The sequence below is a fragment of the Coregonus lavaretus genome (genome assembly GCF_964263955.1).
Source record: "Coregonus lavaretus genome assembly, chromosome: 4".
NCBI classification, from domain to species: Eukaryota; Metazoa; Chordata; class Actinopteri; order Salmoniformes; family Salmonidae; genus Coregonus; species Coregonus lavaretus.
In genome coordinates, this window is record NC_139991.1 from 12672043 (window position 1) to 12695365 (window position 23323).

The 23323-nt window shown below is 43.0% G+C and overlaps 1 protein-coding gene across 4 annotated transcripts in view; it reads left to right on the forward strand.

The window, feature by feature from the left end:
- LOC311128206 (pleckstrin homology domain-containing family A member 7-like) overlaps positions 1-22611 on the forward strand; it is a gene marked incomplete at its 5' end in the record, with an annotated part of 131164 nt that extends 108553 nt beyond the window's left edge. For 3 of the 4 annotated variants that reach the window (XM_084160227.1, XM_084160228.1, XM_084160229.1), the window contains 16 exons: positions 795-872; positions 1877-1957; positions 3048-3116; positions 4159-4239; positions 4382-4531; positions 4809-4910; positions 5040-5217; positions 5425-5600; positions 5723-5914; positions 7601-7715; positions 8111-8205; positions 10999-11226; positions 15942-16163; positions 16384-16517; positions 16621-16766; positions 22361-22611. In XM_084160227.1, coding sequence (XP_084016353.1) covers positions 795-872; positions 1877-1957; positions 3048-3116; positions 4159-4239; positions 4382-4531; positions 4809-4910; positions 5040-5217; positions 5425-5600; positions 5723-5914; positions 7601-7715; positions 8111-8205; positions 10999-11226; positions 15942-16163; positions 16384-16517; positions 16621-16766; positions 22361-22401 — 2088 coding nt within the window. In that variant the 3' untranslated portion in view covers positions 22402-22611. The remainder of the gene's footprint in view (positions 1-794; positions 873-1876; positions 1958-3047; positions 3117-4158; positions 4240-4381; positions 4532-4808; positions 4911-5039; positions 5218-5424; positions 5601-5722; positions 5915-7600; positions 7716-8110; positions 8206-10998; positions 11227-15941; positions 16164-16383; positions 16518-16620; positions 16767-22360) is intronic. The other variant, XM_084160226.1, reaches the window with a different exon arrangement.
- Between the last annotated feature and the right edge of the window lie 712 nt (positions 22612-23323).

Sequence of the window (23323 nt, forward strand, 5' to 3'; positions counted from 1 at the left end):
CTAGAGCAGGGGTAGGCAACTAGATTCAGCCGTGGGAGATTTTATGTCGGAACGAATGGTCGGGGGGGCCGGAACATAATTATAATAATTTGTACACTGCAAATTGATCACAACTAAGCCCAGAAAGAGGTTGTATTTTAAATAATGCCTTGATTATACTGAGTCAAGATCACATATCTCTTTTTTTATTTGTGGGAATACTTGGGAACAGATTTCCTAAAATAATCTGAATTCCTGGTGATTTTACAGTCTTAAAAAATAAAAATAATAATAAATATGCCTGTTGCCGACCCTTGCCCTAGAGGAGCCAGTCCAAACACAGTGCACTGTTCTCAGACCTGAACACCACAGTGAAGCTGCAAAGGTGCTCAATAACAACCATGCTCAGTCTCTCTCCATCAACACTTACGTTCTCTTCATGCTCATGTAGACATGATTTACCCATGGCAGAGATTTGGTGGCGAACTGAATTACAAGCATTATACTGCCCTATGAAATGCTAAAGCTATTTGTGTAAGCATCCCTAAACTATTTAAATAGCAGCCCTACACAACAATCTAGTTTGGTGTACATTCTCATAATATAACCCAATCAATCTCCCTGATTTTCTGTCCTATTTTGCCTCACTAATATTAATTTGACTGTGGTGATATGATCTCTACAATGAGAATGAAGTAGAGATGTAGAGTTGTGCTGTAACAGCGCCTGACTAGTCTTCCAATACTATAATTTCCTAGCATCCTTTGCAGCTTCCAGTCTTGTGATCTGTCTCTCCACTCCTCACTGTCTGTCAGGCTGATGATACTTACATGCAACTGAAGAAGGACCTGGAGTATCTAGATCTGAAGGTGGGCCCCAAGAACAAAGCTAATGTAAATGATTATTCATCTCTCTTCCTCCTCCTCTCTCCTCTGTAGCCTGTATCCTGCTCTTCCCTCCACTGTCTACAGTGTCAGTCTCTTCCTCATTCACACACCTCCTTCTGCTGCTCTCTCCTCTTCTTTCTGCCCTTGTTCCTCACGGCTGTGTGCTTTAGGTTGATGTTGGAATTTAAACTGTCTTCTGTGTGTTTTAACCACTGTTGTTTTTGTTAATAATGCTCTGTATTCTTGACAATAATGCTATGCTGCATTAATCTGTGTGTCTTTACTATCAATTCAGCAAAGCAAACAACTTGAGTGCAATATGATCTTATACAAAAAAGTATATGGTTATTGGCTAAAGTATAAACTATACAATTTTCTATATTGTGCCAAAGCTAGCTATTTTTGCAATTGGATAAAAGTACATTGGGAATAGTACATGTTCACCCTGAAAACATGGGGCCAAAATATCATACCTCCACTGATGGGAACTGTAGTTTCAAGCAGCACAGTACTAGATGTCAAAAACTACATTTTGCATCATGTAAACTTCACTTCCCATCAGGCAGTGCTGCTAAAAGAGACCTACAATGGGCGCGTTCAACATTGCAGCCGACTTTAAAGGCGAGTCGAGACTGACTGATCTACAAATCACCTTGCATCCTAAATAACTACTCAATATTATTTGTAGTTCATTCAGTCAGTCACAATTTACCCATGATACATCACAATTTTGATGCTCTCGAACACGTAAAGTATCTTGCTGCTGTGCGGCTTCATATAAGTCTAATGCCAGCTTCAGCAGAATGACCTTGTGTGTTGTAATGTTTCTACATTCTGCTATCAGCAATTCTCTTCCATTAACAACAGTACAAAGCATCTGATCCCCCTGAAGTGATTTGTATGTATAACACCACAAACCTTAACTAACCTTCTGTTTCTTGGAGTGGGGAGTTCTATTATCGATGTGTACATTCTGATGTAACACCTCTCTATTTCCTGTTTTAAAACAGATCAAAAGTACTGACCCGTTGATCGTTATGGTACTCAATGTGTTAGAAAACACCCCTCCAGGTTTTGGGTCCAGTTGGAATGTAAGGATGGTGTGCATACAAAGAGTGAGACCATTCCACTGCTTCTCCTAATAGAATGTGTATAATGCACTCCTCACCTGCCCATGTTTGCTGTGAGGAGTGGACATGTCAGAAGAGAGACCCACCTGTAACTGTAGTGCATAGCTTGGCCTGCTGGGTACTGTAGTCCATCATGGTGATGCTGTGTCAGTGTGTGCTGACTGACTGATGGGGACTCTGTCTCTGCTCTCTGTGAGAGGGAGTCCCATTGCATGCTGTTAAACCCTGGATTGCACTTTGTTTCACAGCTTTTCTTTTCCTTTTGTTTGGCTTGTAAGCACTAAAGAGACAACCCAAGGGTGCTCTTTGAGAAACGTCAATACTGATTATCATTTAACACTTGTATTAGAATCAGAGCTAAAAGGTCAGCTAAATAATGTGTGCTTTGGTAATAATTGTAAACACACCTACATCTCTATGCCCTTTGAAATGGATCAACAGAAATCATTAGCTCTGTTTGGTCATTAAGTCAATTGAAATCTCTTAGCGAAAGACACTGAAATATAGCTACAGTTTATATCAATTCTAACTGGGCCAGTTCACTGACGTCTCTGAGATATGTCTTTGGCCAAGTCTGATTTATCATTGTAACAGAGAGGATCTAAAGGAGGTGCCATATTTCCTTCTAGTTCCTCCCTTTCTCCTGGTTCATAAAGAGGACACGGTCGTTAACTAAACCCACTGACACACTGCCAGGAAAGAGCAGCTTTGTGATTCTCCATCATCCAGGCCTCTCTTAAATGCACAGATGCTGTTTTTGTCCATAAATATATTTGCACAGCTTTTAAAGCAGTCGTATTGCATTGGCTTGTGCATACTACTACCCAAGTCTTTTTTGTTGAATAATTTTTGCATAACTGTTCTACATTGTGGTTTCTGCAATCCCAATGTCCTTAGCAAGGTCTCATGCTGTTGCTTGATAATTGCTGTAATGTTGTTGTTCAGTGTTATCTATTGAATGTTGGTTTTAATATTTAGGGTATTTGAACAATTTTTTTGCAACTATTACTGGGAGAAGTAAGGTTGTATTTGTGCCTTTGGGGCATTGCAGGTTACAGGGCGTGAAACGCTAAAAGACAGACCATCGAGACCTGTTAAGATAGCAGAGAGCGATGTTGATGTAAGTATACCATCCCCCACCCCTCCCTAACCAAACCTTGTGTGATAAACACCCAGTTTATCCATGTCTCTCCTTTTCTTCAACGTCTATCGTTTTTCACATCTTACGACCCACTACAGAGACAGTGAACTGAGGAGTTGAGAAGTTGGTATTCTGTAGTTGTGGTAAACAGAGGGTGTGTAGGGAGGAAGGAAACGGTGCAGAGCTAAGATGCAACACTGTGGGGACAGATAGCTTCACCGTTAAAGCTTGAGAGTATCGACGAGGGCTTTTATTTCCAGCTCTCAATTTAAAGGGAAAAATACATGTAATGGGATTTTAGACGTAGAGCTCTTAAATGTTTCAGTTTGATTTGTGTGATCCGGCCTTTTTAATTCTTTGTTTGCTCAGAATGGAGGTAAATAAGCTTGATGTCTTGGCTTTTCATCATTAGCATTGTTCCAGTTTAACAATTTATAAGAATTTGCTGGTGAATTTGTTTGAACAATAAATATTTCATGCAATTAAAACAACAATATACGGCTGTGAAATAAAAAACAGCTTAATTATTAATTGAACAGAATGATAAATAGAGCTCGAGAAGAAACACTCACTGTGTGAGAAAGACTGTAAACTAGGCAGTCTTATTTTGTTTTCAGAAACATATAACCCATTTCTGCAGGGAAACAAATATGCCAGTCTCAATAAGCACTGTTCTCCTGAAAAGTGAATTTAAAAATATGGATTTTTGATTATGATTACTTATAATGGGCATTACCATTCTCCACAAGCAGATAGTATAAAGCTTTATTTATTTATTTTCACACAGAGAAGATGAATAGAGGTCCTCAGGGCATTTCAAAGAGATGGGTCTTATTGACATATTTACAGACAGAGTAGACTACAGTAGACTATCAATTCATTCTGCTGGGCGCTGTGGTTTGAATAGTGTTTAACAGAAGCTGCTGGGCAGAGGGCCCCTGTTATACCCATAGACCTAGTCTTCTTAATATACCTTATCAATCTCTGTTCTCTGTGCTACCTGCTGCTGGTCCCTGTGCAGGTGAAGCTAAGTCGACTGTGTGAACAAGACAAGATCCTTCAGGAGCTGGAAACAACGATACGCACGCTCAAGGAAGACAAGGTATTGGGTTTTGTGTGTTTGTTTGTGTGTGTGCGCGTGTTTGTGCATGTGTGTGTGTGCCTGGGTATGTATACGTGTGTATTAGCCCCCCCCCCCCCCTTGTCGTGATAACCCCATGCCCTCGTGGTGTCCTGTCCTACAGGACAAGTTGGAGTCAGTGCTGGACGTGTCCCACCAGCAGATGGAGCAATACCGGGACCAGCCGGCCCACCTGGAGAAGATATCCTACCAGCAGAGACTACTGCAGGAGGACGTGGTGCACATCAGAGCTGAGATCTCTCAGGTGTCCACGGTAAGACCTGCTCTGTCTGACCTAACACAGACTCGCTCACTGGTCTGGACAAAGCCCCATTCACTGACTACACAACCTCTCTCTCTCTCTCTCTTCTCTCTCTCTCTCTCTCTCTCTCTCTCTCTCTCTCTCTCTCTCTCTCTCTCTCTCTCTCTCTCTCTCTCTCTCTCTCTTTATTACTCTCTCTCATGCTCTTATTCTCTCTCTCTCTCTCTCTCTCTCTCTCTTACTCTCTTATTCTCTCTCTCTCTCTCTATGTCTCTCTTGCTCCATGCAGGAGATGGAGAATGCATGGAATGAGTACAGCAGCCTGGAGAGAGACGTAGACTGGTTGAGGACAGCTCTGGAGGGCCAGATGAACCGCAGTGGTCTCTCTCAGGTCAGGATCGCACCACAACCACACCGCTGCAAACACATACTCTCGTACACCGTCAGATTCCGAGAGGGATGGGAACAAACGCCTGTAGTGTTTGTGTTCATGGTTGTGTGTGTGTTTGTCTATGAGCAGCAGGAGAAGTCCCAGATCAAGAGGGAGTTGTGGAGGATTGAAGACGTAATAGCAGGCCTCAGCTCTAGCAAAGCCAATTACCAAGTCACCATCTCCTCTGTGACCAACCCAGGTGAGAGGAGTGCTGTGCCTCTTCCTCCGCTTGCCTCTACCCACACACACTGGAGCTCAGGACGAGGTCGAGAGAGAGAAATGGATGCTACTTGTCATACGCTTATATATTTACAGGGGACAAAATGCCTCTCATTATGCAAAACATTGCTGAGTTTATTATGGTCTGTATGTGTATTTGGCTTTTGTGGTTGGAGTGTTGTTATCTTATGTAATTTGAATGTGTGTGTTGTGTGTGTTGGGGAGTGTTTTACATGTGTTTTTGTGTCTCCAGAGAGAAAACTTGTGCCTTCCGTGTTGCCGTCGTCAGTGCCTTCTCTGTCTGCCATTCCCTCCATGGGAGAGATGAGACTGGCCCAGCAGCACAGCCCCCACCTCAGCCACACAACCCCTACCCCCACCTCCACCCAGCACACCACCGCAGCCCTCCCCATGTCTGTGCCAAAATGGGTGAGTGGCCCCCGCTCCTCTCCCACATGGAGGACATACAGTGTTGAATTTTATACTATCTGATAGTAAATGTGATTGAATATGATAGTAAAGGCTATGCTGGTTGGTTGTTTTCTCTGCAGGCAGAGGAGGGCGCCCCTCCCCGACCGCCACTACCTCAGCTATACAGTCCTGAGGACCACGCCCCGGCCGTGCCCCCGCTACCCAGGGAGACCACCGTCATCAGACACATGTCTGTACGGGGCCTCAAACGACAGTCTGACGAACGCAAGCGGGACAGGGAGATTGGCCAATACACCAACGGAGACAACAAGGTGCGTGTTTGGAGAGAGCTATGGAGCCGTGTGTCTGTGTGTACAGTGAGGGAAAAAAGTTTTTGATCCCCTGCTGATTTTGTACGTTTGCCCACTGACAAAGAAATGATCAGTCTATAATTTTAATGGTAGGTTTATTTGAACAGTGAGAGACAGAATAACAACAAAAAAATCCAGAAAAACGCATGTCAGAAATGTTATAAATTGATTTGCATTTGAATGAGGGGAATAAGTATTTGACCCCCTCTCAATGAGAAATATTTCTGGCTCCCAGGTGTCTTTTATACAGGTAACGAGCTGAGATTAGGAGCACACTCTTAAAGGGATTGCTCCTAATCTCAGTTTGTTACCTGTATAAAAGACACCTGTTCACAGAAGCAATCAATCAATCAGATTCCAAACTCTCCACCATGGCCAAGACCAAAGAGCTCTCCAAGGATGTCAGGGACAAGATTGTAGACCTACACAAGGCTGGAATGGGCTACAAGATCATCGCCAAGCAGCTTGGTGAGAAGGTGACAACAGTTGGTGCGATTATTCACAAATGGAAGAAACACAAAAGAACTGTCAATCTCCCTCGGCCTGGGGCTCCATGCAAGATCTCACCTCGTGGAGTTGCAATGATCATGAGAACAGTGAGGAATCAGCCCAGAACTACACGGGAGGATCTTGTCAATGATCTCAAGGCAGCTGGGACCATAGTCACCAAGAAAACAATTGGTAACACACTACGCCGTGAAGGACTGAAATCCTGCAGCGCCCGCAAGGTCCCCCTGCTCAAGAAAGCACATATACAGGCCCGTCTGAAGTTTGGCAATGAACATCTGAATGATTCAGAGGAGAACTGGGTGAAAGTGTTGTGGTCAGATGAGACCAAAATCGAGCCCTTTGGCATCAACTCAACTCGCCGTGTTTGGAGGAGGAGGAATGCTGCCTATGACCCCAAGAACACCATCCCCACCGTCAAACATGGAGTGGAAACATTATGCTTTGGGGGTGTTTTTTTGCAAAGGGGACAGGACAACTTCACTGAATCAAAGGGACGATGGACGGGACCATGTACCGTCAAATCTTGGGTGCGAACCTCCTTCCCTCAGCCAGGGTATTGAAAATGGGTCGTGGATGGGTATTCCAGCATGACAATGACCCAAAACACACGGCCAAGGCAACAAAGGAGTGGCTCAAGAAGAAGCACATTAAGGTCCTGGAGTGATCTAGCCAGTCTCCAGACCTTAATCTCATAGAAAATCTGTGGAGGGAGCTGAAGGTTTCGAGTTGCCAAACGTCAGCCTCAAAACCTTAATGACTTGGAGAAGATCTGCAAAGAGGAGTGGGACAAAATCCCTCCTGAGATGTGTGCAAACCTGGTGGCCAACTACAAGAAACGTCTGACCTCTGTGATTGCCAACAAGGGTTTTGCCACCAAGTACTAAGTCATGTTTTGCAGAGGGGTCAAATACTTATTTCCCTCATTAAAATGCAAATCAATTTATAACATTTTTGACATGCATTTTTCTGGATTTTCTTGTTGTTATTATGTCTCTCACTGTTCAAATAAACCTACCATTAAAATTATAGACTGATCATTTCTTTGTCAGTGGGCTAACGTACAAAATCAGCAGGGGATCAAATACTTTTTTCCCTCACTGTATGTGTGGTACTGATCTCTGTCTCTGTGGGTGTCAGGTGGAGCTGCGGACCTTCCTGAGTGAACCTGAGCTGCTGGGAGTGGGAGGGTCTGGTCACATGAGGATGGGGGCCTTGGGGCATGATGGTGGCTACCAGACCTTGCCAAGCAGAGGTAAGTAGCTCTAGGTCCAACACATGTAATTACATTTTACATTTTAGTCATTTAGCAGACGCTCTTATCCAGAGCGACTTACAGTTAGTGAGTGCATACATTTTTTCATACTGGCCCCCCGTGGGAATCGAACCCACAACCCCAGTGTTGCAAAAGCCATGCTCTACCAACTGAGCTACATGGGACCTTGATGTAAAGTTGAATGACATATTTGTTTCTTTGAAGAATGTCTTACTCTTCAGAATAAGCAAACAGCTTGAAAGGCTAAACAGCTTGTTTTTATATAGTGTTCACACCAGCAGCAAATATGTGGTTTGTAATGTACCCACTGAACATGCTTTGGCTCTTGTGCTAACTTGGGAGTCGTGTTTTCATATTTGCTGTCTTTCTCTCAGGGCCGGCTGGCTCCTCATCCAGGCTAAATCAGTCCACAAACATCTCCTCTTACGTTACCCTCAGAAGAGGAGCCTCAGCCGCCTCAGGTCTGAAGGTAAGACTCCAACTATTTCTGGCTGACTAGGAGTCAAGAGAGTAGGTGGAGAGGCAGCACAAATATTGTTTCTAAATGCTGTCATGGCTTTTACTTTTGTGGAGCTGACACAAGCTGACTTGATTAGATGCAGCATCTAGTACAAAACGCTGAGTACATGGAAAAAACTAGAAGGTAATTTTCCATGAAGAAAAATGGTGACATATTTCAGCTGGCCAAAAGTATTGTTATAATAATCGAAGAAGTTTAGAAGTTTTAAATTGCTATTGTTGAAAAATATAGGCTAATGTAGAAGTAGATACTGTATTACGGTAGTGGGATAGCCGTTAGTGGGATAGTAACAGTAGAATTGCAGTAGTTGTGACTGTAGTCCAGTAGTAGTGGTAGTGGTAGTGGTGGTGAATGACTGTGGTAGTAGTAGGCCAAGTAGTAGTATTTTGATATATAGAGTGGTTTTGCTGAAGCAAGGAACACAAATAACAAGTCAGAAGTATATCAAATAACTACAGTACTAGAGTGTTCTTGCAGAAGTAAGTCACACTAATTAGTGATTCTCATTCGTAGAATGTGCTCCCCTACTTCTATAATTTGACATTTCTGAAAGTTCCACGGCAGTTTTACATTTACATTTTAGTCAATTAGCAGACGCTCTTATCCAGAGCGACTTACAGTTAGTGAGTGCATACATTTTTCATACTGTTAATTGAATAGTGTGAAGTTAGCTTAATTAAAGTAGGTGATGTGGTTACTGAAACAGCTGTAGCTCTTAATTGGTAGAAGTTATTCCTGTTCTGATTTCAGATTTGAATAGCCGAGAAGTAGACTAAGATTTCATATGCTATAAGTTGTGGTTGGGAAAGTGGTCAAAACGCCAGTTGTTTCAAAACGTTGAGAGAAAAGTAGTTGATGCGGTTACTAAAGCAGCTGTATCGTTTCATTGGTAGAAGATATTTCTGTTCAGAATTCAGATTTAAATAGCAGAGAAGCAGACTAAGATTTCCTACCCTCAAAGTTTTTGTCTAACTTGTTGGGAAAGTCACATTGTTTACAGTGAATAGAATGTTGGAAGTCTGGGAGTTTTTAACAATGAGAGCTTTAGAATGTGAAGAAATCCTATTAAAGTGGATGATTTTTGGGGGGCAAGGACAAAAAGCTTAATAGTTTAAAAAGTATACATTTGATCAAAAATATGTACTGTATACAAGAACACTGTTCCAGACCGGTATGCACGTTTGAAAGTTTGAATGGTGTACAAAAAATAGTGTTCCAAAGAAAAAGTTTAAAATAAGTTTGGTCATTATTTAAAGTGTGACTGCTGAGCAAGTCACATTAAAGAGCAACTGCCCCTAAAAAACGACTTCTCATTTAGAAAACAGCCTATGTCGCCTCGATATGAGCCAGACGCATTTATTCTACTGTCAAAATGACTACAAAGTGTAAATAGAATAATTTTGGTCATAAAGTCAGTCTTGTACAAAACTGAGTTTTGTTCCTGAGTGTATGTCACAACGTAAATGAAGGTTGGTTTTATTTAAATCCTGCCCGCATGCCCACAGCTGGCAGCACACAAGTAATAATCAGTTTGGAGTGCAGCTGCACATGACCCGATCGTAATGCCCGTGGTAAAGTTGGTTTGACTTTGGATATCCCTATGGGACAATATGTAAAAATTCCAATAGCTCCAAATTTCAATGACTTAAAAACCTAAAACCAACTATAAATTGTAGAAATTCATATACAGATATTGAAAGCTAAAAGGTATGCAACATAAAAATATTGTCTCATTTACGTTGTAGTTTATTGACGGTCCCTAACTACCCTGGAGATAGGCTATCCAAAGTCAAACTAATTTTGCCACGGTCACACACCAGCCGGATGAAGCTAATTGGCAAAATAATTTGGCTAACTCTTCCCACCTGCGAACACACACACGAAACACCAACATCAAACCACACCCCGAAATCAACTCAAGTTTGAATTCAGTCATGGCTGCTAGAATTTCTTAATGACCCAAATCTAAAATGAGGCCAAAACAGGAAGTTAAGCCGCCCTTTAATAATCCAACATCTACAACTTGAGGGGGTGCAAGAGAGCCTATGCAATGCTAATGAGTTACTGCTTTAAAGACATGCTCTGGAACTTTGGCGACTACTAAGTATTTTTTAAACCTCCCGCTTTGGGCTGGATGTGTCAATACGTAGTTCATACATGCATAATATGAGCAGAAAATGTCTGTCTTACTTCAATTAGCCACGAAATCCCTAGTTTGAAAGCATAAGAAATTCTGGAAGCTGTGCTGCGACATTTTACCTACCTTGTCCCCCACGTGGGCCAGCTCCCTAGCAATTCAAGTTCTAGCCAATGAGCTTCAGCCCCTCACCATTTGAGTGACAGCTAGCAAGATGCACACACAGCAGAGAGAGAGCAATGACGTGGTGCACATATCTGCACATATGTGACGTAGTACGCAATTTTTGGGGACCACTTTTGGCTCGTGAGCGCAGCTTTCAGAACTACTGGCTAAAAAGTGTACAAAAGTACAGGAGAACCTCTTTAATGTTGTGACATGGATGAGAACTCAGTGTCTTTTTGCACCTTATTCTAATGTAAAATGGTGGTGGCACCTAAACTCTCTCCCTTCAGTCTTCTCTAACCCATTCCTCGTCTTTCGTTTAATCTCTCCTTTCTTTCCCTCCTGCTCTCTTTCTCCCTCTCAGTCGCCCCCCTCTTCCTCTCCCTCCCTCTCTCTCTGGTGTCATGGGCTGTGTTAATTTATGCCCTCCCTCCTCTCAGGAGAGACCAAAGAGTGCCTTGGAGCGTCTGTACTCTGGGGATGTGCTGCAGCAGCAGAGCAGGGGGAGGATGAGTGCTGAGGAGCAGCTGCAGAGGATGAAGAGGCACCAGAAGGCTCTGGTCCGCCAGCGCAAGAGGACCCTCAGTCAGGGAGAACGCCAGGCCTCTTCATCGCGAGCTTCCTCATCATCATCACAGCAACGCCCCCTTTCTGCAGACCTGGGCTCAGTACGTTAGAGCTACAGCTACAATGCATGCAGACATAACAATGCATGCGACCACTAATACATTTCAGTTGCATGGGTTTTCATAGTGCCGTTGATGTGAGTTTATGAGTGAGTGAGTAGGCCTGAACTAGCTGGTGCAGCAGGTAAGTGGGTATGTGAATTGACTGCTGTGATTGTGTGAGACGTGAGAGGTGAGAGATGCTGTGGTGTGACATGCAGGTGGAACTACTGGTGTTCTCACCTAGGAAGTGAAGGACTATGAATATGCAATAAAAAAAGGACAGAATAGGTGGTGCCCCTGATTTCAAATGTTCTTGACTCCATCGCAAGAAAATGATTGAAATGATTGAGAGATATTCACATACTGCATTTTAAACTACAGTCTCTCTAATGAAGTGGACTCTGCTATGATACTGATAATGGTAATGATTAACCTCACTTCCACAACTCTATTAAATGACCTGGGAGATATGTATAAAGGCATTCTTATATGACGGACATCTTTAACTGTATCAAAGTGCTTTTTGTTGGTTAGCTTGTGAGAATCTTTATGTGAATTGTTAGTACTTAACACTGATGCATTGATGCAGCTTCAGTAAATCAGCTTTGTGGGAGGTTGATTGTAGTTGATTGATTAAGCTACACTGAATCATATCCGTACTGCTGCATTAACGGCCCATACCCATTCCCTCTCCTCCCTACACCCACCCCTGGCTAAACAAGAAGTGTTCTCTCAGCATTTCTCTAATGTTACCTCAGTACTGGAGATACATACAGCAGCTAATAACTCTCTCAATCTCTCCCACTCTGACTAAACTGCAGTTTGACCTAAGCTCTCAGGCTCCATGACAGTGTTTCAGTGTGTGTTCCTATCACTTCATTAGTACAGCCCACTGCTAAGATACTAACCCCATCCCCTCCTTCTAGAACGGTCTGTCTGTCTTTCTCTAACCAGGTCTCATTGTGCTGCTCAGACAAAACACATAATCCTGAAGATAAAATAAAACTATACTTTTTACATTATTTATTTTCACTGACATCTTAAAGAGCTGACTCTCTAATCATTATAAGTGTGACTATGCACTACTGGATTAAACATTTTCTAATGATCTTTATGATCATATGCTGACTCATCAGCATATACATTTATATTCCCTGGTAGTTTGATACGATGCAACATCTGTCTAATACTGTGCTTTTTGCTAGAAATCATCATCATTCACATTTTAGTCGATTAGTCTTTGTACATGAGTAAAAGCTTATAAGGAGTGACTTTAGCAATGCGGATGCAGTTCTGATTGTGGTGACTTGTAGATCTTATCACCACTTATCCCTCCTTGTTAACTGACTCTACATACAGCAATGCCTAATGTACAGTACATGTATCCATGTGCCACTACCTTTATCCATTGTGCCAATCATTTACAGTCCTATCAGAACTCAAGCCAGATAATTATTTCTCTGTTTATCTGCAAATGGAGGATAATCTACTAAACTCCCTCGCTGTTCCCCACATATTTAATGTAGAGGTTTGCAAATAAGAAATAAACACACATTTTCCTAATAAATGCATGCTTGCCATGTGTTTTTTCTTCATTGCATGTGTATTATAAATATGTATTTGTGGTATTTACTGCAGTGGGCATATTTTTTTTTGTCCAGTAAGCACAATGATGCCTGGGACCAATATGTACATGTAAATGAATGTAGCTAGATGGATCCCTTTCTTCTCCTCATCTTCTCCCCAATCACTGACTGCACAAGTAGAGTGATGCATGCCGAGGTCTGAGAGCTTGGGACTTCACATACTGCACGTGCATGTGCACCACACCCCCATCAACAGTCCTGTACACGCTGGTGGTTTTGCCTGTGGTGAATACTGTTGCATTTGTCATATTGTATGCCATTGTATGTATGTTTGAAAAAAGGGAAAATGCACAATATACAGTATAGCTACAGAGAAGACCATCTCAACGTCTGTAGAGTCTCACACTGGGTGTTGCCTTGAAATTGTAGCAAAAAGTAGAATTCCTGAGTCAACAGGTGGAAAGTATTAGACTAATGTTGGGGACTAATAGTGTGGTTGTATTGGTGTGTAACTGTTGTGTCTGTGAAGCAGCAGTATAGTTGTGTTGGTGTGTAACTGTTGTGTCTTTGAAGCAGCAGTATGGTTGTGTTGGTGTGTAACTGTTGTGTCTGTGAAGCAGCAGTATAGTTGTGTTGGTGTGTAATTGTTGTGTCTGTGAAGCAGCAGTATGGTTGTGTTGGTGTGTAACTGTTGTGTCTGTGAAGCAGCAGTATAGTTGTGTTGGTGTGTAACTGTTGTGTCTTTGAAGCAGCAGTATGGTTGTGTTGGTGTGTAACTGTTGTGTCTGTGAAGCAGCAGTATAGTTGTGTTGGTGTGTAATTGTTGTGTCTGTGAAGCAGCAGTATGGTTGTGTTGGTGTGTAACTGTTGTGTCTGTGAAGCTGCAGTATAGTTGTGTTGGTGTGTAACTGTTGTGTCTGTGAAGCAGTAGGATGGTTGTGTTGGTGTGTAACTGTTGTGTCTTTGAAGCAGCAGTATGGTTGTGTTGGTGTGTAACTGTTGTGTCTGTGAAGCAGCAGTATAGTTGTGTTGGTGTGTAATTGTTGTGTCTGTGAAGCAGCAGTATGGTTGTGTTGGTGTGTAACTGTTGTGTCTGTGAAGCAGCGGTATAGTTGTGTTGGTGTGTAACTGTTGTGTCCGTGAAGCTGCAGTATAGTTGTGTTGGTGTGTAACTGTTGTGTCTGTGAAGCAGCAGTATAGTTGTATTGGTGTGTAACTGTTGTGTCTGTGAAGCAGCAGTATAGTTGTGTTGGTGTGTAACTGTTGTGTCTTTGAAGCAGCAGTATGGTTGTGTTGGTGTGTAACTGTTGTGTCTGTGAAGCAGCGGTATAGTTGTGTTGGTGTGTAACTGTTGTGTCCGTGAAGCAGTAGGATGGTTGTGTTGGTGTGTAACTGTTGTGTCTGTGAAGCAGCAGTATGGTTGTGTTGGTGTGTAACTGTTGTGTCTGTGAAGCAGCAGTATAGTTGTATTGGTGTGTAACTGTTGTGTCTGTGAAGCAGCAGTATAGTTGTGTTGGTGTGTAACTGTTGTGTCTTTGAAGCAGCAGTATGGTTGTGTTGGTGTGTAACTGTTGTGTCTGTGAAGCAGCAGTATAGTTGTGTTGGTGTGTAATTGTTGTGTCTGTGAAGCAGCAGTATGGTTGTGTTGGTGTGTAACTGTTGTGTCTGTGAAGCTGCAGTATAGTTGTGTTGGTGTGTAACTGTTGTGTCTGTGAAGCAGTAGGATGGTTGTGTTGGTGTGTAACTGTTGTGTCTTTGAAGCAGCAGTATGGTTGTGTTGGTGTGTAACTGTTGTGTCTGTGAAGCAGCAGTATAGTTGTGTTGGTGTGTAATTGTTGTGTCTGTGAAGCAGCAGTATGGTTGTGTTGGTGTGTAACTGTTGTGTCTGTGAAGCAGCGGTATAGTTGTGTTGGTGTGTAACTGTTGTGTCCGTGAAGCTGCAGTATAGTTGTGTTGGTGTGTAATTGTTGTGTCTGTGAAGCAGCAGTATGGTTGTGTTGGTGTGTAACTGTTGTGTCTGTGAAGCTGCAGTATAGTTGTGTTGGTGTGTAACTGTTGTGTCTGTGAAGCAGTAGGATGGTTGTGTTGGTGTGTAACTGTTGTGTCTTTGAAGCAGCAGTATGGTTGTGTTGGTGTGTAACTGTTGTGTCTGTGAAGCAGCAGTATAGTTGTGTTGGTGTGTAATTGTTGTGTCTGTGAAGCAGCAGTATGGTTGTGTTGGTGTGTAACTGTTGTGTCTGTGAAGCAGCGGTATAGTTGTGTTGGTGTGTAACTGTTGTGTCCGTGAAGCTGCAGTATAGTTGTGTTGGTGTGTAACTGTTGTGTCTGTGAAGCTGCAGTATAGTTGTGTTGGTTTGTAACTGTTGTGTCTGTGAAGAAGTAATATGGTTGTGTTGGTGTGTAACTGTTGTGTCTGTGAAGCAGCGGTATAGTTGTGTTGGTGTGTAACTGTTGTGTCTGTGAAGAAGCAGTATGGTTGTGTTGGTGTGTAACTGTTGTGTCTGTGAAGCAGCAGTATGGTTGTGTTGGTGTGTAACTGTTGTGTCTGTGAAGAAGCAGTATGGTTGTGTTGTTGTGTAACTGTTGTGTCTGTGAAGCCACAGTATGATTGTGTTAGTGTGTAACTGTTGTGTCTGTGAAGCTGCAGTATAGCTGTGTTGGTGTGTAACTGTTGTGTCCGTGAAGCAGTAGGATGGTTGTGTTGGTGTGTAACTGTTGTGTCTGTGAAGCAGCAGTATGGTTGTGTTGGTGTGTAACTGTTGTGTCTGTGAAGAAGCAGTATGGTTGTGTTGTTGTGTAACTGTTGTGTCTGTGAAGCAGCAGTATAGTTGTGTTACTGTGTTACTGTTGTGTCTGTGAAGCTGCAGTATAGTTGTGTTGGTGTGTAACTGTTGTCTGTGAAGCAGCAGTATGATTGTGTTGGTATGTAACTGTTGTGTCTGTGAAGCAGCAGTATGGTTGTGTTGGTTTGTAACTGTTGTGTCTGTGAAGCAGCAGTATAATTGTGTTGGTGTGTAACTGTTGTGTCTGTGAAGCAGCAGTATGGTTGTGTTGGTGTGTAACTGTTGTGTCTGTGAAGCAGTAGTGTTTGTGTGTAACTGTTATGTCTGTCTACCCCTCCTCCTCCAGTGGAGGCGAGAGCAGGAGTTTGACCTGCAGCTGCTGGAGCGGGCGGTGCAGGGGGAGGAGGCACGGGGCGTGGTCCAGGGTGAGGAGCGTCCAGCGGAGCACAGGGATAGACCCCGGTCCCAGTCAGACGAGTGGCTGACCCTCCGCTCGACAGCCACGTCCACACTTACCCGGGAGGCGGACCTGGAGACGCTGGACTATGACCTGGACCTCAGCCGAGAGGTACGGCCTGACCCTCACCACCACCACCATCAAACATCACAAAGTCAGAGCTGTTCACTTTAACATTTCATTAAGGAGTACTTTCACGATGTTGTTTAAACAATTGAATAGGCTTGTTTTCAGCCTCAATGGTTATATTCCCTAATCCCTACAATAATGGTACTAGAGGTGAATACCAGTTAATAGGAAACCTCTACTGTGTGTGTTTCTCTGTGTGTAGCTGGCCAAACCTCAGAAGGTGTTAATCCCTGAGCGCTACATAGACACAGAGCCTGAGGAGCCTCTCAGCCCTCAGGAGGTGGAGGCTCGCCATCGCAACATGGAGCGCATCAAGAACATTCTGGCCAAGTCCAGGTCTATTACAGCACCACCACTACTCACTGGGCCAATATGGAAGATCAGTTTGACAGGCCATTCAATGAATTGTGTGTGTATGCGTGTGTGTGTGTGTGATTAGTGTTCAGATCCTGGCGGGGCCCCCTGTTGCGGTGGACAAGCCAGAGGTGGTGGGTCTGGACTCAGCCCTACAGAAGCAGGAGAGGATCATCACCATGTCTTACGCCCTGGCCTCAGAGGCCTCCCTCAAGAGCAAGCAGGTCGCAGGTAATACCAACACACACAACTGGACACACTCTCTGCAGTAATACCAACACACACCTTTTTTTTCTTTTTTCTTTTCTTTTTTTAGTAATTTAGCAGACGCTCTTATCCAGAGCGACTTACAGTTAGTGAGTGCTTACATTTTCATACTGGCCCCCCGTGGGAAACAAACCCACAACCCTGGCGTTGCTAGCGCCATGCTCTACCAACTGAGCTACAGGGGACTACACATCTGGACACACTTTCTGCAGTAATACCAACACACAACTGGACACACTCTCTTTGCAGTAATACCAACACATACAACTGGACACACTCTCTGCAGTAATACCAACACACACAACTGGATACACTCTCTGCAGTAATACCAACACACACAACTGGACACACTCTCTGCAGTAATACCAACACACATATCTGGACACACCCTCTGCAGTAATACCAACACACCTACTTGTCCTGTATACACACTCTGCACCAGGTCTACAGAAATCATACCACTAATGTATCTCAGAGGCTGGGGAAAACTCATGACTGCATGGGATAAAAGAAAATAAGTGATCATTCACTGTTTGATGCTCTCAGTGACTCTTCTTTGAATTTGTATACATAAAAGGTTTTCAACATTTCCAAACGTCAAATTATATTTTGTAGAAGGCATTAATAGACATACCTGAATGTTCTGAAGAACTGGTCATTTTCTCACTACAAACTTCCACAATACTTTTTAGTCTTCACTCTTCAAACCTGAACTGAACTTTGTGGTAGAACGTCTGCCAATCATGTGTCATTTCCAATAACTATACTTCCGATTGAATACCTAGTCCTCCCCTTTTTGGTTAATGGACAGATTCTAAGATACTGCTGACACTCATCTGTGGATGTTCATCATGGCAGGGCCAAACACTTTCAGAAATCATTATCTTTCAAGTATGTGTCTGACAATATCAGTAAAATCTACCTTGCATCACATTGACATCCTCTGGATAGCTGAAGACGGGATAAAGAGAGGGTAGCTTGCTTTCAAGACGGCTAGGCGGATGATGGAGGAGAGGAGGAAAACAGTGCAAAGCCGGGCTATCAGACCGTTCATCTCCTAATAACTCAATATTATTTCTTATTAGTGTGGGTCTTATGAGTAAAGACAGAGATAATTGCGATCCATGTCTAATCTTTCAGACGGGGAGGATTCTCTTGATGAGGCTATTTTGTGAGGCTGATCAATGACCCAGTAAGACTGTGCTCAGGCTCTCCACTGCATCCTCCCGTAGCTGGCTCTTTGAACACGGTTCTGAACCCTCATAAAAGACACTCAGGTCACTTTTCATCTTTACCTTTCAGCAGGCAGGTTCACTCTTCCAGTAGCATCATCAGTAGCAGCCCTTTAGATGAGTTGCATCTCTCTCTCTTCCTCTCTCGTTCTCTATCTGTCTCTCGCTCTTCTCTCTCTTTCTCTTCTCTTCTCTCGCTCTCTGTCACACAGACGTACACTCAAGCGTCAGGATGGAGCTTAACATGCACAGGAGAGCAGAGTCAATAATTCTAACAATCTTTCCAGCATAGAGAAATGTCCGAATAAATCACACGAGGCATCTTGTCAGTAGTTTTTTTTCTCAAACTTCTTTCAATGGGATTATGTATAATTCAGAAATAAAGGTATTAGACACCTGAAAACATAGCCATTTTATTGACATGCAGCTACATGAAAATTGATTGAAGTGACATCTATTATTGTGTGGTGTTTTACTGTACGGTATGTTTAGTGTTCCAAGTTGGATTGGTGTCTTGTGTGTTATTGAGGATAGTGGGAGTGGCCCCAGACAGCCCCTGTCCTAGTGTTGTAGTATTCGAGACTAGTCTCGAGACCAAAGGTTGAGTGTCTCAGTCTTGTGTCGGAAATGTTTTTATTCGGTCTTGACTTTGTCTCGGACAATGAGGGCTTGTAATTTCTGACCGAGACCAACCAAGACCAGCGGAGCGAAAAACTCATAATTATCAGCTCCCATTCAGTTAACCCATAAAACCGCTTTGTCAGGCCAAATATATACACTCCTTTCATTGCGTATTAAAATCTTATCGCCTATTGAAACCTGGGCTTCCTACTTTACTTGTAACATTACTGTCCTTTACTTTCGTTGAAAAATATCCTCAAACTTTGTCAAGCTCAGAAATTCCTTGATTCGCTGGTAGGGAAGAGTGGGGGACATTGCTTAAAAGTTGCACTCTCACTATTAGTAAGGGGAGACTGGGGAAAGATGTAATACTGTATATTTTGTCTTTTTATATATTATAGACCTGTTTTGGATTAGTGATCATTTTTAGAGTGGCTCTCTATTTGTCCTCAGCATGCATCTTTTTCACCATTCTGATTGTCTAAAGAATCCATATGTTCTTCTGAAATATGAACAAAGAAATACTGGACGTTTTGAACTGAATTATGGTTGCGATTTGACACAATTACAACCATGGTCTTCAATTGGAATCGCATTTTTCTGGTCGCCCCCCTCCTGGTCATGCTCTTGACTCGGACTGGATTTTCTCCGGTCTTGGTCTTGAATCGGTCTGGCTTTAGGTGGTCTCGAACACAACACTGCCCTGTCCTAACCTTTGGATTTTCCAGTGCTGCTCCAAATGTGACTAATGTCCTGTTCTCCTCTTCCTCTTTTTCTACCTGTATCTACTTCTCAGTAGTACCACTGCACCCTAACATCCCCACCGTCCCTCCTCCTCCTCCTCCGCTTCCTCCTCCTCTTCCTCCTGTCTCTCAGGCACCTCCCCCTCCTCCTCCTCTAAGCAACGGATTTCACTTCTCGTTTGTCTAATCAGAGCAAACAAAGTAAGGACTAACAGCATGTTGAACGCGTTAATGGAATTGAGGCTTCACTAATTCTCCCTAACATGGGTGCTGCTTCCCACCTCTCTGTCTGCATGATCACTGCACTGTTGTGATTCCGAAGGTAGTATAGCACCCCTCTCATTACCGTCAGCATACCTACACATCTGCAGGCAGCCAGCTAATCTCAATGTGTTAATTGTCTGTAAATTGTTTTTGTAACTTTATCCAAAATGAGTGTTGGGCAGGGTAAGGGGGCAAAACAAATGCCACTAGCTATGTGAGCATTGTGTGTAATTAAAAAAGAAGTGAGACACCTTTTGCTTCAGCACCTTGACAGTGAAACAAGTGTTCACAGCTGCATTCCACAACACCAATTATTCCACCATCTGTAGACTGCTAACATTATTCACCAAAACATGTAGAACAGGGAGAAAAACAAAAGTGACACTCTTTTTAATGTGCAAACACATTGGGACTGATCATGATACTGTGTGTGTGTGTCCAGTTAACTTTGGACCATGGCACTCTCAGGCTCTCTACTGTACTGGCTCATGCACCGTCCATTGGGTATCCTTGACTACTAACCCTAACCCTCTGCAATATGTGTGGGACTGTGCGCATGTCTTTGTGTATACAATGCCTTCAGAAAGTATTCAGACCCCTTGACTTTTTCCACATTTTGTTAGGTTACAGCCTTATTCGAAAATGTATTAAATCGTTTTTTTCCCTCATCAATCTACACACAATACCCCATAATGACAAAGCAAAAACAGGTTTTTAGAAATTGTTGCTCATTTATAAAAAATATAAAACGGAAATATCACATTTACAGAAGTATTCAGACCCTTTACTCAGTACTTTGTTGAAGCACCTTTGGCAGCGTTACAGCCTCGAGTTTTCTTTGGTATGATGCTACAAGCTTGGCACACCTGTATTTGGGGAGTTTCTCCCATTGTTCTCTGCAGATCCTCTCAAGCTCTGTCAGGTTGGATGGGGAGCGTTGCTGCACAGCTATTTTCAGGTCTCTCCAGAGATGTTGGATCGGGTTCAAGTCCGGGCTCTTGCTGGGCCACTCAAGGACATTTAGAGACTTTTCCCGAAGCCACTCCTGAGTTGTCTTGGCTGTGTGCTTAGGGTCGATGTCCTGTTGGAAGGTGAAACTTCGCCCCAGTCTGAGGTCCTGAGCGCTCTGGAGCAGGTTTTCATTAAGGATCTCTCAGTACTTTGCTCCGTTCATCTTCGCCTCGATCCTGACTAGTCTCCCAGTCCCTTTCACAGAAAAACATCCCCACAGCACCACCATGCTTCACCGTAGGGATGGTACCATGTTTCCTCCAGACGTGACGCTTGGCATTCAGACCAAAGAGTTCAATCTTGGTTTCATCAGACCAGAGAATCTGGTTTCTCATGGTCTGAGAGTCTTTAGGTGCTTTTTGGCAAACTCCAAGTGGGTTATCATGTGCCTTTTACTGAGGAGTGGCTTCTGTCTGGCCACTCTACCATAAAGCCCTGATTGGTGGAGTGCTGCAGAATTGGTTGTCCTTCTGGAAGGTTCTCCCATCTCCACAGAGGAACTCTGGAGCTCTTCTCCCCCGTTTGCTCAGTTTGGCCATGCTGCCAGCTCTAGGAAGAGTCTTGGTGGTTCCAAACTTCTTCCATTAAAGAAGGATGGAGGCCACTGTGTTCTTGGGGACCTTCAATGCTGCAGAAATGTTTTGGTACCCTTCCCCAGATCTCTGCCTCGACACAATCCTGTCTCGGAACTCTACGGACAATTCCTTCGACCTCATTGATTGGTTTTTGCTCTGACATGCACAGTCAACTGTTGGACCTTATATAGACAGATGTGTGCCTTTCCAAATCATGTCCAATCAGTTGAATTTACCACAGGTGGACTCCAATCAAGTTGTAGAAAAATCTCAAGGATGATCAATCGAAACAGGATGCACCTGAGCTCAATTTACAGTCTCAAAGCAAAGGGTCTGAATACTTATGTAAATAAGGTATTTCTGTTTTTTATTTTTTATACATTTGCAAAAATGTATAAAAACCTGTTTTCGCTTCGGCATTATGGGGTATTGTGTGCAGATTGCTGAGGATTCTTAAAAAAAAAAATCCATTTTAGAATAAGGCTGTAACGTAACAAAATGTGGAAAAGGTCAAGGGGTCTGAATACTTTCCGAAGGCACTGTATTTGGTGTCTTTCCCCTTTTTGGTGTCTGTCACCAACCCTGTCCTGTTTCCTTCCTCATCCATGTGTGCTGCTCAGCTGAAAGGGTTGGGGTCAGAGGTTATGATGTGTGGACATTTGGAGATGCCCAAATAGCACCTTATTCCTTATATAGTGCACTACTTTTGACCAGGACCTATAGGGCCTATGTAGTGAATAGGATGCTATTTGGGACGCAGACAATATGTTTGGAGATGGTTCAGTGTGCACAGCCAAGCCAAAAATCTACACTTACATACATATATATTTGGAAAGGAAATTGTTCTACAGTAAATGATAGCTATGTTTGTTTCCAAAGGATACCTAAAGATACAGCTCCTATATGTTTTCTAAAAGAAACAAGCTGTGTCCACTGAATCAGTCTCACACACAGTATGATGTTGTTGTCTGACTTTGTTGTTTTTCACCACTTTGGCTTATGAGTACACTGCTGCATTTCATTCAGTTGCTTCAATTTTGTTGTGATGCGAGTTGAGTTTATGAGGAAAATAAATAACACAACATTCTTCCACTATGTGACATGCTGTACAGAAAGACAGAAAGCGGAGAATGTTTACCACTTCACCATGTAGTAAGGTACAATGATCCATTAATTCCATAGGTGGTGTATGGTGGCTTTGGGGTTTTGGCTTTCTTGCTTTCAAAAAGGGTGGATTTCTCATGGTTTCCTATGAGACTAATATTCCCTTTTTAAAGATCTGGTGTGTTGTATGATGCACTTTATGTTGTGGTGAGTTCTGCTGCATCATCTACATTGTGGCTGGGATGTATTTAGGTTAATAACCTTTACCCGTGTACAGTACTGTACTTTGGTATTCAATAAGACCATGGTATTAGATTAATATATATATATACACAGTGAGGGGAAAAAAGTATTTGATCCCCTGCTGATTTTGTACGTTTGCCCACTGACAAAGAAATGATCAGTCTATAATTTTAATGGTAGGTTTATTTCAACAGTGAGAGACAGAATAACAACAAAAAAATCCAGAAAAATGCATGTCAAAAATGTTATAAATTGATTTGCATTTTAATGAGGGAAATAAGTATTTGACCCCTCTGCAAAACATGACTTAGTACTTGGTGGCAAAACCCTTGTTGGCAATCACAGAGGTCAGACGTTTCTTGTAGTTGGCCACCAGGTTTGCACACATCTCAGGAGGGATTTTGTCCCACTCCTCTTTGCAGATCTTCTCCAAGGCATTAAGGTTTCGAGGCTGACGTTTGGCAACTCGAACCTTCAGCTCCCTCCACATATTTTCTATGGGATTAAGGTCTGGAGACTGGCTAGGCCACTCCAGGACCTTAATGTGCTTCTTCTTGAGCCACTCCTTTGTTGCCTTGGCCATGTGTTTTGGGTCATTGTCATGCTGGAATACCCATCCATGACCCATTTTCAACGCCCTGGCTGAGGGAAGGAGGTTCTCACGCAAGATTTGACGGTACATGGCCCCGTCCATCGTCCCTTTGATGCGGTGAAGTTGTCCTGTCCCC